This window comes from Pelophylax lessonae (genome assembly GCF_965119305.1).
Source record: "Pelophylax lessonae genome assembly, chromosome: 8".
Lineage (NCBI taxonomy): Eukaryota > Metazoa > Chordata > Amphibia > Anura > Ranidae > Pelophylax > Pelophylax lessonae.
This window is the reverse complement of record NC_138775.1, coordinates 85,420,523-85,437,506: the sequence shown is the minus strand read 5'-3', so window position 1 is coordinate 85,437,506 and position 16,984 is coordinate 85,420,523. Positions and strand designations below refer to the sequence as shown.

At 46.4% G+C, this 16,984-nt stretch overlaps 1 protein-coding gene across 1 annotated transcript in view; it reads right to left on the bottom strand.

The window, feature by feature from the left end:
• The window catches only part of NEK4 (NIMA related kinase 4), a 123,698-nt gene that overhangs the window by 10,993 nt on the left and 95,721 nt on the right, over positions 1-16,984 (bottom strand). Inside the window, exons 12-14 of the mRNA XM_082265515.1 lie at positions 16,100-16,185; positions 7,851-7,945; positions 1,446-1,645 (exon numbers count right to left, since the gene is read on the bottom strand). Of these exons, the coding sequence (XP_082121641.1) occupies positions 1,446-1,645; positions 7,851-7,945; positions 16,100-16,185 (381 nt within the window). The remainder of the gene's footprint in view (positions 1-1,445; positions 1,646-7,850; positions 7,946-16,099; positions 16,186-16,984) is intronic.

The window sequence follows — 16,984 nt, the reverse complement described above, 5'->3', positions numbered from 1 at the left end:
GGCTAAGGACATTAAAGTGAGGCCCTGAGGACTGTGATGTGGGGGGCCCTGAGGACTGTGATGTGGTGGGAACTGAGGACAATAAAGTGGGGGGGGGGCTGAGGACTAATGTAGAGAGCGCTAAGGACAATAAAGCGGGGGACTGGGGACTGTAATGTGTGTGTGTGTGTGTGTGTGTGTGTGTGTGTGCGTGTGTGCGTGGGGGGGCATTTATTTGGGGGAGGCTGAGGACTGTAATGTGGGTGGGCTAAGAAATGTAATGTGGGGGGCAATAAGCACAGTAATGTGAAGGGGGCTAAGGGCAGTAATGCGGGGTAGCTGAAAACTTTATTGTGGGGGGGGGGTATTGGGGAACCGAGGACAGTAATGTAGGGGGGATGATGTAAAAAGGGGCAGAGGATAATACTGTCGGGGGGGGGGGAGGGTCGATGACAAGGAAGTGTGAGAACTGTGAAAGGAGTGGAAGGTGGTGCTGTAAAGGGGGACCTGAGGACACTCATCAAGAGGGCTGAACTACCCGCGAGAAACATAGAGAAAGAAGTCCTTGACCTTTTTTTCCCAAAATCGCGCAGAACCAAGCCGCATGGTGTTGCGGCAACATGCTGTTTGGCACATGTGAAAAGACGCCACGGGTACGGACATGATATTCGGACCTCTGCTAGAAGAAAATTTTACTGACCGGACCTCGGTGAATTTTAATTCAATATCCCTGATCTAAAAGAAGGAAATTATACATTGTAAAGCATAGTGTTTATAGTTATCTAGCAGTCTTAACAGTGTTGATAAACATTTGCCAGAGGTACTTTTTTTTTTTTTTTTTGACAGCTGTGAGTGAGCAGAGAACAGCTCTGTATGAATTGAGGAAAGTCCATTTCTCTTCAGCTCTACCTGGAAGCAATGAACCAGTGGTTAAAGGCTCAGTTCCCCTTCTCTAGAAAATAGTCCTTGTGGCACCAAGGAGGTCAAATGGGCCCCAGTAGAGTTTAAAAATCTGTGTAGCTTTGTATTATAGCTTTTTAAATAAACATTATTTGGATTGTTTTACCTGTAGGCCATTTAGATTCCCCCTGAAGCCTGGCTAAACAACTCCTAGCTAGCAACCCCCACGTTCTAACTAGGACGTGTAAACTGTCCAACATTTTGCATCCATGTAATAAATCAGGAGGTATGGATTGCTAGCTACACGTTTTTTAGCCAAGCCTTTGAGGGGACCTAAATAACCTACAGGTAAAACAGTAAAATAATGATGCTTTTACGAAGCTGCACAGATTTTTAACATTTACTGCAGCCCCTTGACTGCATAGGCTATTTCCTGGTAAAAGGTAAACTTAGCCTTTATAGGTGTCATTATGGTTTATGCTGCAGACTGAGATGCTAGTTGCCCTGAGTGACCTAACAAACGTAAAATAATTTTTTTCATTAGGAAGGGGATATTGATTCCACACCTGATGGTATGTCTTGGAAAAATACATCTTCTTGGCCTTCATCAGCTCTTCCATGTAACATTAATGTGTCTCTATATTTCCTGTGGATTCTAAATTCATCACAAGGACCTGGTGACACTTGACCTCTGTCCTTTTCCATGTGTAATGTTTGTGTCATCAGATCGACCAAGTCATTCATATCTCCAGAGTCTGAGCTTTTCCTTAAAGCAAAAGGGGGAAAAAGATAGAATTGTGGTCATAAGAGTACATTGCTAATATGCCTTCTGGCCCTTTATTGGTTTTAGTGATCAAAGTTTACAAAAATCATGAATAGTATGTAGGAAAATACTTCAAAGATTTTACAAACCACTATCTTTGCCATAAGAGATAAATAATAATAAAAAAAAAGAGCAAGAAATGTAACCAAACCTTTGCACAACCTGCATTACAATGCAGTAAGATGTTTTTGTATCTAATATCGAAATAGCTGAGATGGTTTGAGTAAACAGCGCTCTAGTACCCCAGTAGATTTATCACAAATGAAGCATTTAAAGTACAGCTGTCATTAGAGAAGTATGGGATTTTCATTGTGGCATCTATCTTAAAATGTCAATTACTTGGCTGTTTCTGGCTGCAATACTTCAGATTCACAAAATGTTTTATCAAACCCCTGCACACTGCTATAGCCAATATATGTTATATTTTGTTTGCACTTTTTGCAGTATATGTTGAAGCTGACCAACTGAAAGAAATCAATCACTATGGCCAGCCCCTACATTAATGTGCAAAATGCCAAAAACTGACTTGCTCACCTTGTTTTTTCATATGTTTATTAGGCATATTTTTTTAACTACAAAGGAATAAATTACAATTAGCAATAAACTGAGAATATAAAAATAACTTATATATCTTTTGATTTAATGAAAGAGAATAAAGGCAAAAAAATGCATCACTAGTATTGGCAACCTAACTCATATTCTTTAAAGAAGTTCTAGTGCAATACTTTAGCTTCACAGGCTCAAAGAAAGGTTCTGTACATGAGTGTTCGAAAAATGTAAGAATACTTTATTTCCTGTCAAATTAGTGACTCAGAAAGCATTAAAGCCTAGGTGTTAGCCTGGCGGCCAGGTAACTAGCATTCTCAAAAGAAGTTTGCAATGGCAGCCTACATAACTTTCTCACAACAGCTATACTTTAAATACAGCATATTTCCACTTTTGCAGTCAAATTTGAGAAGACCTCACCTATGTTTGTTATGTTTTACCATTTGCACAACATACTTAAGGGCCTTGCCTTCTGTCAAGCAGATCCAGCTACTCAGCAAAGGGATCTGTCCGCTTATCCCTGCTGAGCAAGTGGATGACAGGTCTGTGTCTGCTCTGCTATGCAGGACACACTGCCTTTCCGTTTTCATTCAAGTGTCATCCGATCTGATCCACCAGACCGATGTGGAACAGATCCCCATCTGTCTGTTTTTGGCAACCCCCGACTGGATCGTATGTTGGTGGGTGTCAGCAGACACATTTCTGCTGACATCCGCTGCTCCATAGAGAGCTATGGATGGTTTGATCGGGTATGCCTGAAAAACCGACAGGTGGACCAGATCGATCCATGAGTGTGAAAGGGGCCTAAACAAAAATAAAAAATTGGATTTTTAACTTACCGTAAAATCAATTTTTCTGATGTTCATTGATGAACACAGCTCTTCATCTTCATGACCATAGAGTTATGATGTCCCCTACAGGAGTAGGACACTAGGCAGAGAATAGCTTGAGCATGCCTATGGGGCAGTCCCTGGGGGTATACTCCTACTTCCTGCTATATTTTTGTAACAAGCAGTGTCAGAAGAAAAAATAACCCAACTCCAAAGAGAGGCAGGTGCTGTGTCCATCAATGAACATCAGAGAAATGGATTTTATGGCAAGTCAAAAATCCCATTTTCTCTTTCGTTCACTGAGGGACCTAGCTCTTCATCTTCATGACCGTAGGGACGTCCCAAAGCTGTATCAAACATGAGGGGTGGGAACAGCAGAAAACAAACTTGCCAAAGGCTAAACATAGCCAACCAGGTAACATGGAGCTCAACTGAGAACCACTGGAGCTCACCTGAAAAAAAACACCCCAAAGTGGAAATGTCCTCTAAACAGCAGCCTGAAAAACTTTGTAGCCAAAAGAAGCATCCGCAGATGCCAATATATCCACTTTATAAAACTTCGTGAATGTGTGCACAGACGACCAAGGGGCCGCTTTGCAAACTTGCACTACTAATGCCTGATGACGGAAGGCCCAGGAGGCACTAAGTGTCCAAGTAAAGTGCGCCCTGAGAGGCAAAGGAGGAACCTGATTAATAGAATAAGCCTGAACCACAGTCTGCCTGATCCATCTGGAAATGGTCACAACAGAAGCAGCCAGCCACTTGTGAGTGTCACTTGTGAGGTCCATCTGTTAGGACAGTGTGTCTGACTTCCTAAACAACTCCGTAGCTGCCAGATACACCCCGATTGGCCATACCACATCCAGGGAATGCAAAGCAACTTCCTTAGGATGCTTAGGCTTAGTAAACAGGGAAGGCAACGCAATGTCTTAATTTAGATAAAAATCAGAGACGACCTTTGGAAGGAACGACAGATATGGTCAAAGAACCACCTTATCCCTGTGCACCACTAGATAAGGTGAATGACAAGACAGCGCTGTCGCAGTAAAAGCCACCAAAAAGGCCCCCTTTTGGGAGAACGTAAGCAGAGGAATCTCACAAATATTTTCAAAGGGTGGTTTCTGAAGAACGGACAACACCAAATTAAGGTCCCATGGCGGAAAAGGAGAATGCACCGGGGGAGCCAAGTGTCTCACTCCCTCGAGAAAGGTACGCACCAAGGAGTGGGAGACCAACGGACATTGAAAAAAAATCACCAAGGCCGAGACCTGGTCCTTGATGGTACTAAAGGCCAAAGGTTGGAGGAAAGCCAAGATCCAAGTCACCAAAAAGGAGCGAGGGTGAACCCCAAGAGACTCACACCACGCAATGTAATGTCTTCAAAGTACGATGGTAAATCTTCCTAGAAGTAGATTTTCTAGCTTTTAAAAGCGTAGGAATCACCGACCAGCCATACCAGATCGGCGTGCCAAGGCTGGCATCTGTGGTGACAACTGTCCAGTACAGGGGAAGAAAGGATTTTCCCTGAAGTGGCGGAGAGCAAAGCCACCAAACCAGGGACCCCCTCGTGCTCTGGCTCAACACGATCAGATTGTCCAGAGACTGAGGATTCTTTTTCCATTTTACTAGAATCTCCTATTGCAGAGATCTTGTGTGGAACTGTGCAAATGGAACCGCCTCAAAAAGGTAGACACCATCAGACTCAGCACCCGCATGCAAGTCCGAAGAGATGATCCTCTGCTGGACAGCAGACACCAAATCGCCTCCTGCAACTTCTGAAGTTTTGCCAGAGGGAGAAACACTCTGGCCGAGGCCGAGTCCAGAGTCAGTCCTAAATATTTCAGGCTTGTGGACGGGACCAGAGCAGACTTCTGAAGATTCAGAATCCAGCCAAACTCCCTCAGGGTTTGCAGAGTGGTCAACAGGGCAGTCAAAGACTCTGCTCACAAAAGCAGGTCATCCAGGTACCCCAGTATCGCGATCCGCCCGCTGACGCAGTAATGCTAGAACCAGGGCCAACACTTTTGTGAATACCAGAGGAGTGGAGGCGAGACCAAAGGGTAATGCAACAAATTGATATTGCTCCTTGCCCAAGCGAAGGAAGAGCTGATGGGCAATACAAATGGGAAATTTGAAGGTAAACGTCCCTAATGTCGATGGATGCGAGAAAGTCCCCCTGATGTAGGGATGCCACCACTGTGCGCATGGATTCCATTTGAAACTTCTGTGCCCGCACAAAGCAGTTCAGCACCTTGAGGGGCAGAATTGGACGCACCTTGCCCTCCTTCCTGGGAACCATAAACAGGTTTGAATATAAACCTTTGAAACGTTCCGACATCGGAACAATCACTTCTTGAAGTAACAAATCTTGCACTGCCCCATACCGATCCCTTAAGCGATCTGGGGATAAGTGCAGGTTGGAAGGGAAGAACCTTTCCGGCAGATATGATCGAAACTCCATCTTGTACGCGGATCAAATGACTTTGTGGGCGCTTGTGAGGCAGAAAAGGAGGGTCCCTGACGGCGACGGGACTCCTTAGCCTTGGAAGCCTGGGGAAGAAGAGTACCCTTTCCTCCTGTGAGGCCTTTGATGATGTCATCTAAGGAAGCTCCAAACAGGCGATCCCCACGAATGGAAGATCGGACAAGGCCTTCATATAAGCCTGGTCCGCAGACCAGCACTTCAGCCAAATAATGTGCCGCAGGACCACTGCTGAGACAGACAGTCTAGAAAGCAAGGGAGCGGCATCCAAAGAGGGGTCACAGACAAATTGTAGCCCTTGGACCAACTGATCCGCCAGCTCTACAAAGGAAGGAGGGAGCTGTTTCTCCTCCAGGTCCTGGCGTGAAACTTTTGCCCATTCAGCCATAGTCTGAAACTGTAGTTGGCTTGGGTACCGATGGGTCATTGTGTCCTGGGCAAGGTGAGCCATGAGGAGGCGCCAACTGCCATGGCCACGAAGATGAAATGGGCTGCAGGAGAATCCAAGCTGGACTTCGCCGGCGTGAGTAGATGACGTGGAACGCATGCATCCCTAATGCCGTGACAATGTATTTCACGTGCATGCGCTTTTACAAGTCCAGAGAATGACGGCAATCAGAGATTTTAAGCCCAATGTGGGGGCGGAGAGTGGGCAGAGCTAAAGGGAGAACTACAAATTAACCCATCAGTGCCCTTTTTATATTACATAACACACAACCTTTTATTAGCACCACATTTTAAAAACAATGTGCTAATTGATAGGCAATCATTATGAAGCATATTATTATAATAATAATAATAATAATAATAATAATAATAATAATAAATGCAAAAAAGTTAATTTGTAAATAGAAAAAAAATAATGAAATAAAAATAATATTTATAATAAAAAAAGAAAAAAAAGTGTGTGTATCAAACTATTTATAACAAATTATCATACAAAAATAGATTATAAAATAAATATTAGACAATAAAACTAAATATTCTCATTATCAGTATTAAAAAATCTCCTAAGTAACACAATATATAATATTCATTTCACATTTGAAATTCTATTTAATGTTGGACACAAACATAAACGCTCTAAGTGTCCATAAATCAAAATGAAAAAGTGGAAGTGAACTAATATTTCTCAGTGCTCAATAATCACTATGATGTGTCACCAAGGTGATATCCTCCACCCATTAGTAGAATTGTGAACTCACCGGAACCATATGCTGTCTAGATTATAGGACAGCAAACACGCCATGGAATTGATATACTCTTTCTCAGGAAGTGGTCTCAAGTGACAGCGATTAATGCGCTCCCGCGCCTAATCCTGGATCCCACGGCAGTTGATTGTCTGTTCCTTCACTCTCTGGTGGACAGGCACTTCCATACAAAGCAGAACCTCCCCCCTCGTTGTCAGCCCACTCTTCTGAGAATTCCATCAGGGCACTTGGTACTGGAGCCAGCGGACGGTTAACACCGGGTGCCAAAATCGTAACGTACACCATTATAGCAGAACCTTCTCTGCATAAATAAAGAACCAAGCCCTTTTTTTTACCAACCGTGAATAATCAGAACAGCCTCAATATTTAAGGGGGGAGAAAGCAAATCCACTTCATTCACGTAAAAAAAGGGAGACAGGTCATACCTGTGCAGATCGTCACTGCCTTGTACCTGTATGACACTGCAACTAGCTCCACATTTTACCAAGGAGCAGTGCATAACACAGGATCCACTGCCTGAAGTGACTTTACAGGCCCCATGTCTTCTTATTCTACAATGGGGCTTGGGTACGGTGCCAATGGCATGCCTGTGGTATTATTCCAGAAACTGCGCAATTAGTTGAAACAGCAAAATCTCCCTCAGGAGAAAAAAAGACATCCATCACCTAAGGACACTAGCACAAAACTGAGAATAACTGTCTGTGGGAGGGTATATTGGGGGGGGGTCCTAACAGTTCTGTTTGCCAGTGTCCAAGCATTTAAAGGTAGCAATATATAACCCAGTTATCGAAGACTAAGCCTGTGTCATGTACTGTATGATCAAGAACTTTGTATGCTCTCTGATTGTGCATTACCTGTTTTACAAAAGACTCAACTTCACTAACTTGGGTGCTACATCCCTCCCACAAAAGCTAAGCCCCGCTCACTCACTATCCCTGTCTGGAAAACTTTGTGGGCAAGACTTAACAGACCCTCAAAATATCTTTTATCATCTGAACAGTATAAAGCACTTCAATAAAAAGATTTTGTATACCATGAAGAAAGCCACGCACTAAGTAGTACGTAAATAAATCACCTACCTCTCCTTACATTCTCCTTCAGACTTGTCTGTGGAACTTGTGGAAGAGCTTAAGTATTCTTCAGACATCTGCCATACAGGCTTTTGTTTTTTCATCTTAATCATTACAAAAATGTAATGGTTAGTTAACAGAAACCCTACTGTGGAATTAAATTAAAAAATGCAATTCTGATTCAGAATTCTCAGATTTGGAAATTGTTTGTGCTTTTCAATTAGAATAACGGAATTTTTGTAAAATCTTACCTGTAAAATTCCTTTCTCTGAGTCCTCCGACAGTCGCCGCCTCTTCATATTCGTCACATATGGGTATTAGACTTTGCTCCGAAGGAGTAGCTAGGCAACAGAATAGAACATTAAAGCTTTTAACATATCCCACCCTCAAGGGGTGGTCCCCTCAGTCAATACCCTCCTACTTCCTGCAACCATATCTCAGTTTCAGTGGAATAGCAGTAGAGTATACAACCAAACCCCAAAAGAGGGGCGGGGGCGGCGACTGTCGGAGGACTTAGAGAAAGGAATTTTACAGGTAAGATTTTACAAAAATTCCGTTTTCTCTTACGTCCTCCGACAGTCGCCGCCTCTTCATATTCGTCACATATGGGGACGTCCCAAAGCAGTGCAAACATGAGGGGTGGGAAACGCATCCGCGCCGAAAGGCAACGCAGTCTCCGCATCAAAGAAAGGAACCTTACCAAAGGAAGGAAACCAGCTGGGCTACAGGAAAAACAAGTGCTCAACAGGAGCAACAACCCAGGAAAAGACAAATAACCAGGGGATAAAAAACTTATCCCAACAGCCAGAGGTCCCCAACAAGGGACCCTAGGGAATTGCCGCACTAAGAACCTTGCGGCCAAAGGAAGCATCCGCCGATGCCTGAGCATCTACTTTGTAGAATTTTGTGAAAGTATGCACGGTCGACCAGGTCGCCGCCTTCCACACCTGGGCTACAGAAGCCCCATGACGACAGGCCCAAGACGTACTCAGAGATCTAGTAGAGTGCGCCTTCACAGGCACAGGGGGAACCTTCCCCTGCAAAGCATAGGCCTGTTCAATGGTCTGCCTGATCCATTTGGCGATGGTAGAGGCCGACGCCGCCATGCCCTTCCGAGGACCCTCTGGAAGAACAAACAAGGAGTCCGTCTTTCGAAAAGACTCAGTCGATTTAAGGTAAACCCTTATCGCCCGAACAACATCCAAAGAATGTAATCTCACCTCCTTTGGATGTTTAGGCTTCGCGCACAGCGAAGGCAAGACAATATCCTCATTAAGATGGAATTCCGAAACTCGCTTCGGAAGAAAAGAAGGATTAGGTCGCAAGACCACCTTATCCAAATGAACAACCAGATACGGAGACTTGCAGGACAAAGCCGCCAGCTCCGACACTCTGCGAGCCGAAGTGATCGCAACCAAAAAGGCGACCTTTTTGGACAACATAGACAACGAGATCTCCCTGATCTGTTCAAAAGGAGCACGTTGTAACACAGATAGAACGAGATTCAAGTCCCAAGGGGGCAGAGGATCCCTCCTAGGAGGAACCAGATGCCGCACTCCCTGAACAAAAGTGCCAACCAAGGAGTTGGAAGCCACGGGACGTTGAAACAGAACGGCCAGCGCAGACACCTGACCCTTTATCGTAGCCAGCGCCAAACGCTGATCGACACCCGTTTGAAGGAAGGACAGCACTCGGGAAACCGAGTACGTGCGGGGTGAAAACCCCCTGGACTCACACCAGGCAAAATAGGCCTTCCAAGTACGGTAATAAACCTTCCCCGAGGAAGACTTCCTCGCGTTGATCAAGGTATGAACGACCTCTGGGGAGAGACCCTTCTCCTTCAGGACCTCGGTCTCAACAGCCAGGCCGTCAAAGCCAGCGACTGTAAAGCAGGATGGTATATCGGTCCTTGAGACAGGAGATCGTCTCGAAGAGGCAGACGCCACGGGGCGTCGACCGCCAGATTCACGAGGTCTGCGTACCAGGACCGGCGAGGCCAGTCCGGGGCCACAAGAATCACCGTGCTGCGTTCCGAGTGTAACCTGCGAAGGAACCTGGACAGCAACTGAATCGGTGGAAACGCGTACATCAGCCTGTACTGATGCCACGGGGCCACTAACGCGTCCGACGCGTCTGCCCGAGGGTCACGCGTCCTTGCCATGAACCTTCTCACCTTGTTGTTGAGACGAGACGCGAACAGGTCCACATCTGGAAGACCCCACTTCACGCACAACATCTGGAAGACAGCCGGGTGGAGGGACCATTCCCCCTGATCCAGGGTCTGGCGACTCAGATAGTCCGCCTGCCAGTTCTCCACCCCCGGAATGTGAACCGCCGTTATCGCCGGGACATGAGTCTCGGCCCAAGACAGAATGTCGGCCACTTCTCGAGCCGCTCGGGCACTCCTGGTGCTCCCTTGGTGGTTGATGTAGGCCACCGCCGTGGCATTGTCCGTCTGCACCCGAACCGGGCAGCCCTGCAGCCGGTCCGTCCAGCGACGAAGACAGAGATTTATCGCACGCAATTCCAGAATGTTGATCGGAAGGGAGGACTCCCCCTCCGACCAAGTCCCCTGGGCGGACAGAACGCCCAGAACACCACCCCAGCCCGACAGGCTGGCATCCGTGGTGATTACCGTCCACGAGATAGGACGAAACGACTTGCCCCCGGACACCATCGGGGACTGGAGCCACCACAGAAGGTCTCTTCTGGTGCGATGACTCAACGAGATTTGAAGATCCAGAGATTGAGGTCGCCCGTCCCACATGGACAGGATCTCCGCTTGGAGACCCCGCGTGTGAAACTGGGCGAAGGGAATCGCCTCGAAGGCCGAGACCATCAATCCCAGACATCTCATGCACGTCCGCAGAGACGAGTGCGGAACGTCCCTGAGGGACCTGACTTCCTCCTGAAGAGTTCTGAGTTTGTCTTCCGGCAGGAAGACCTTCGCCTGCACCGAGTCCAGAATCATTCCCAGGTAGGGAAGACGAACCGACGGACTCAGTGTCGACTTTGGAAAATTTATCTTCCAACCAAACTCCTGCAGAGTTTGCATCGTGACAGACAGGTCCTTCTCCAGACCCTGGCTGGTCGCAGACCGAACCAGAATGTCGTCCAGATACCCCAGGACAGAAATGCCCTGGGCCCTCAATAATGCCAGAACCGGTGCAAGCACCTTGGTGAAGACCCGCAGAGCCGAGGCGAGACCAAAAGGCAACGCCACGAACTGGTAGTGATCCTCCGTAATGGCAAAACGAAGGTACCTCTGGTGACCCTCGAAAATGGGGATATGAAGATACGCATCCTTCAAATCGATGGAGGCCATGAATTCCCCCGGAACCAGGGCAGCCACCACCGACCGCAGGGATTCCATGCGGAACTTGCAAACCCGCACAGAGCGGTTCAGAGCCTTCAAGTCCAGAATTGGACGAACCTTGCCCTCCTTTCTGGGCACGGTGAACAGATTGGAATAAAACCCCCGAAATCTGTCCCGATGAGGCACCGGAACTACCACTCCCTGAGCCCTCAGGTCCCGCACCGCCAGGTGCAGGTCCTGTAAACGCTCTGGAGACAGTTGAAGATTTGAGGGAAAAAATCTGCTCTCCGGCCGAGAGAGAAACTCGATCTTGTAACCAGATCGAACGATCTCCTGAACCCATCCGTCCCGCACGCGGGCCAACCAGGGCTGAAGAAAACCGAGCAAGCGTCCCCCCACCCCAAAACTGGGTGAGGGCGCCCCTTCAGGCCGCACTGTTATGGGCTGCGGATCCGGATTGACCGGACTTCTGTTTTCCAGACCAGGGCTTCTTCTGAGAGCCTTGACCTTTGAACGGTTTGCCCTTGTAGTGCGACCGAAAGGCACGAAAGGACCCCTGAGGGGGCCGAAAATTAGCATGCTTCTTCCCAGAAGCCCCCTTAGCCTTGGGGAAATGGGGCAAGAGAGTGCTCTTACCTCCGGTGATCCCCTTAATCAACACATCCAAGGACTCCCCAAAAAGGCGAGACCCATCATAAGGCAGATTGGCTAAGGTCTTACGTGAAGACTGGTCCACCGACCAACATTTCAACCAAACCAGGCGGCGAGACAACACCGCCACGCTGTGCACACGTGCAGCCAACGGGACTAAGTCCAAGTCCGCATCACACAGATACATGACACCCTGGTGGATTTGATCCACCATATCCAGGGTCGCCGGCGAGGCCGAATCGGCCACTAGGACGCGCCTAAGCATCTGCGTCCAACTTGCGACCGCCTGGGCCGCCATGAGAGAGGCAAACAGAGCCTTAAGCATAGAACCCGTAACAGAATAAGTATGACGGGCAAGAGACTCCAATCTCCTATCCGTGGCATCACGGAACGCAGGGGAATCCTCTGCAGGAATCGCAGTGGATTTGTTTAAAACCGCAATTGCGTGATCCACTGGGGGTGGCACACACCACCTTTCATCAGTGGAAGGCGAGAAAGGATAACGCAGCTTGAACCTACTTGGTACAGCAAAAGGTTTGCGCAGATTGCGCCATTGTTCCTTAACAGCGCGCTGAAGATCATCATTGCAGGGAAAAACCTGCGGCGTCCTGCGTTTTCTCTGCGTCCCATAAGCCGCCAAGGCAGCGGGGGGACACACTTCATCCTGCAAACGCAGCGTTTGTTTTATGGAAGCAATCAATTCATCCATGATTGCAAGCTCTTCAGGCGAGCCAGGGGGAGAATTATCAACCCCTTCAACTTCAGCCTCCACCTCGGACCCCACTAGATCCAGGGAGGAGCGGGACCCCGATAAGGAGGCTCCCGCCATAACAGCCCCATCACCTTCACCCTCAGAATCAGAGGAAAGAGAAACTCTGGGTCTTTTAGTAGATTGAGCAGCCACCAGCATCTGCACCTGAGTAGCAAGGCCAGCCACAATAGTGGCTAAATCCCCCCCTGGGGGGGAAACAGCGGTCCCCTGGCTTTCCATCAAGGCGTTAGGAAATTTGCCCTCCCGAGAATCCATTGCCCCTATTACAAATGCCGGATAATAAAGGGTTAACTGCCCCTTTAACAAGCGCGGCGAGCGCAGCCCACCGCACCACACACAAGCACAATGAGACCCCCACAGGGACAATAAAACTGACACAGGCAATGGATAAGAAGGATATAACCTGAGGAGACCCTCGCCGCTGCTGCTGCCTCGATCGGTGTTCCTGGAGAAGAGGAAGTGATGCTGCCAGGGCGCTCTATGAAAGCCTATGGGAGGCTACAAGAAAATGGCCGCCATGCATGTAGAACATGCGGCCGGAGCGAGTGTAGGCAAAATGGCGCCGTTTGGCGCCGAAACCGCCGCTCCACAGTACAGTAATGCACACATGTCATCCATGTATAAAAAAACATGTCAGATCGCCGCAGCGATCGCTGTATAGTGCCCAAACATGCCCAAAACATGCCCCACAGCACACAGCTTCTCACACTGACAAGGCTGACACACACGGTGTCACACAGCTCCCCCCCCCCCCCTTGCAGCCCACAGCATGCAGCCGAGTGATAGGGAGACAAACAGTGAGAACAGAGGCAGGTTACACAGTCCCAGACTGACACCCCCCCAGACAGACAGGTCCCCACATAGATACACTTACCTCACAATGGCGTGGGGGACCCGCACAGGCGAACAAGCCGCTGCACATGAGGCAGGGAGAGTCGCATACAAGACGCACAGAATGGGGGTTAAGAAACCGCACAGCGTCCAGTGAGGTAGCCACCTCACCAATCATCCCTGCACCGAACAGGGATGGGTCGTTCACTGTGCCAGGAGCGTTACCTGGCTGAACGCTCGATGGCAGGCTGGGAAGCCACTGACCCACGACCTGCAACCAGGGGGATCAGCCCGAGACCCAGCCCGCATGATCCTCTTCATCCGAAGAACTAACTAATGCTGACAAAAAGAACAGCTAAGTAAAGGTAGAGAGAAAACTCAAACAAAAAATCAAAAAAGAAGAAAGAGTCTGGGGCACAAAGCCCCAGCACAGAGAGAGCCAGCCACTCCTGACAAGCTAGACATTGAAACTGAGATATGGTTGCAGGAAGTAGGAGGGTATTGACTGAGGGGACCACCCCTTGAGGGTGGGATATGTTAAAAGCTTTAATGTTAACATATTCTGTTGCCTAGCTACTCCTTCGGAGCAAAGTCTAATACCCATATGTGACGAATATGAAGAGGCGGCGACTGTCGGAGGACGTAAGAGAAAAAACATTTTGCTGTAAAGAACACAGGGAAGGTACTATTGTGGTACTTTGTACTTCCCTCTTTCAAAAATGTAAGTTATAATGCATGGTAATGTTAGATGAGTGGTGATTAAAGTGAACCTGTCAATGAATAGAAAATAAATATGGGAACTGCTAATGCCAACTTGGTTTTAATGGAGTATTTTTGGGGGGCTGACCAGGAACAACCATGAAGAAGAGGCATGAAACTTTACTGTCTTTATGCTTGTTTTCACAGGTTCACTTTAATACAAACCTGCATGCCATTTAAAGGTTTAATTGTAAAGATACTGTCTAACAGCAGACATCATAAGTTACCTTTATTAGCCAGACAAGCCTTGTTTGTGGTGACCTTGTCTGATTTAGTTTTATGCTGTTACTGGTGGTGCCTGACTTCCCCACCACAGTATCATGGCTAAGCTCCCCCAACTGCTATTCCGCCTTGTATTGTGAATACAAATACTGCCCATTGAGACAGTGCTATTGCACAGTGGAATTACATCAGACATGTAATAGCAGACATTTTGTGGCATCTACTCCCAATCAAGACTTTCACTTTTAAAAAGTTTCAAATGGCTATAAACTGACAGACAAGCCCAGCTGCTTATCTTCTTCAACTAAATTGCCTTCCCATAGACAGCTCACTGTTAATCCATGTTTTCTAAACACAGCTATAACATGTATTCTAATTCTATGAAGGTAAGAGACTCCTCCATACAGTTATGGTTAGGGAAAATTATGCAACTTAGGAATATGGAGGATTTAACTGCAATTCTGTATCATAGGGATGAAAACCTTTAGCAAACATGGTTCTACTGGATGGACTTTATTCCTAGAAATGGAGTGCTGGCTGTATAATGCCTGTATTTCTTCACCAGTGAACTGACTAGGAGGCCATTTTCCGGATTCATCACTCTCTCCCCCTCTTGATAACCCATCTACTCTTTTGCTCCCCCCCCCCCCCACCTTCTCTTTTTCCATGCTCATCTACCCTCCTTCAATGACATTCACAAGGATGACAACTTATACAGTTGTCTATTTTGTATGACAACATGTCTATATCTTGGTCATATATTTCTGTACATTGAGTCGACTGTAACCTCATTGTGTTAGTTTTGTTTGTGACATATTATCAGTCTCTTATATAAATAAAGAATTTAGAGAAAAAAATGTTTCAAAAGAAATGCAGGTTTACTCTAACACTTAGACTACAAGTGGCAATAGCCCCTGCAAGTTTGTTTGCATTTCTTCACCCAACTGTCGGCTTTCTTGTAGTGAGGTGGCTTTAAAGCCACCGGATCACTACTACAAGCTCTGGTAGGTGCATTCTACTTGCTGGACCTTCCACTCTGCAATCTCCGTGCTCTGCTGCCCCTTCTGGGCCCCCCAGGGCATCCAAGGAGGGTGTCTTGGGAAGGTGGAGAGCTATCAGTAAACATCTATTTGCTGATCATCTCTGTGTACAGTGAGGACAGAAGTGACAAGGTTTACATCACATCTGGTTGCAGTTCATTCATTCCCTATTGCTGTGGCTGGGGAATAAAGCTAATCAAGCATGATCTGTATTCTTATAAAAGTCAATTTGGCGAGTTCAGCACGGAATGGACAAATTTCAATCAGTGTGTGGTTGTTCCCCATCTACAGAAATCACTTTGATCAACTTCTGTCGAAGAGACATGTTGTAAAACTTTTCATAATCAGTGCTTGTAGCCAGTGCCGCTGTCAGAATACAATGTCCTAGTAAGAGTGATTCCTCCTTCCATCCAACTTGTTTGTGTGGATGGAGGAATCTGTTAGTTTTTTTTTTTTCCTCAAAAAAAAAAAAAAAAATACAGCCAGCATTAGAATGTCTCAAACACACCATATTGAATAACCTAATGTTTTTAATTGGCATAATTGCATCTTTAAATGAACTTACTTTCAGAAATCCCCATGGAAAACATTTGCTTATTATGAATAAAACCATATGACACCTTAGTATAGTCATGAAACCAGCAAATTCCAGCAAAATAGCACTCACCTCACGCATAATTGGCACTTGATTGGCAGGCTTTATTTCTTCAGCTTTCTCAACAGCATTAGCAGAACTTTTTCTGACTGACGGCGCTTGAATAGGAAAAAAAACAAAAACAATCTTTTACCCAGTTTTAATTTTTTGTAAGCTTTAGGGATAATGTTGACATGCTTTGTTTTATGCTTTTGAAATCGGTACACATAGCAGTTTAGAGGTTGCCATTGCATTTGACCTGTTTTGTGTTGTGCCTTTCTTTGGACAAATCACATCCATAACCTAATTGCAGCAAAACTTAGCTACTGGTCCAAAATCACTGAGGCAATCATTAAGATTTCAGTTTCATTCATATGTGGTTGTTAAAAAAGAATTGGAATATGCTAGATATAGCTGGCATCAAAGCAGACTGATATCTAATCCAACCCCCTTCATCCTCTGTTCCTTCAAAATAATTATTAAATCCGTATCTGTGTTCTCACAGAAGTCTACCATGTGACTAAATTCCTAAGCACTGGTAACAAAGTATCAGTGGAAGGAGAGGTCAACTGACTGGCCAGTTCTGCCTGAACATGAGTCTCTGAAGCCCCTTTAGCAGAAATATGGGACATGGCTGTGCATTTGGATATGAAACATTCAGCTGTGCAAGCAAGGGGTCACTGTGTCTTCAGAACAGGCAAGTATAGGAGTGCTTTGTTCTTCTTCTTTTTTTTGAGAGTGCATGATGGTCAGGGAATGGGGGATAATTTAGGTTCTGATCTGCCTAAAGAATCCTTTAAGGAGATAAACATGGAACTTACTATTGCTTCTAAAAATGCTAGTTGCCTGACTGTCATGATAAAAAAATGGCTTTAATACTTTGAGCTTTAAACAGGTAATTTAGAAATAGAGTTCTAA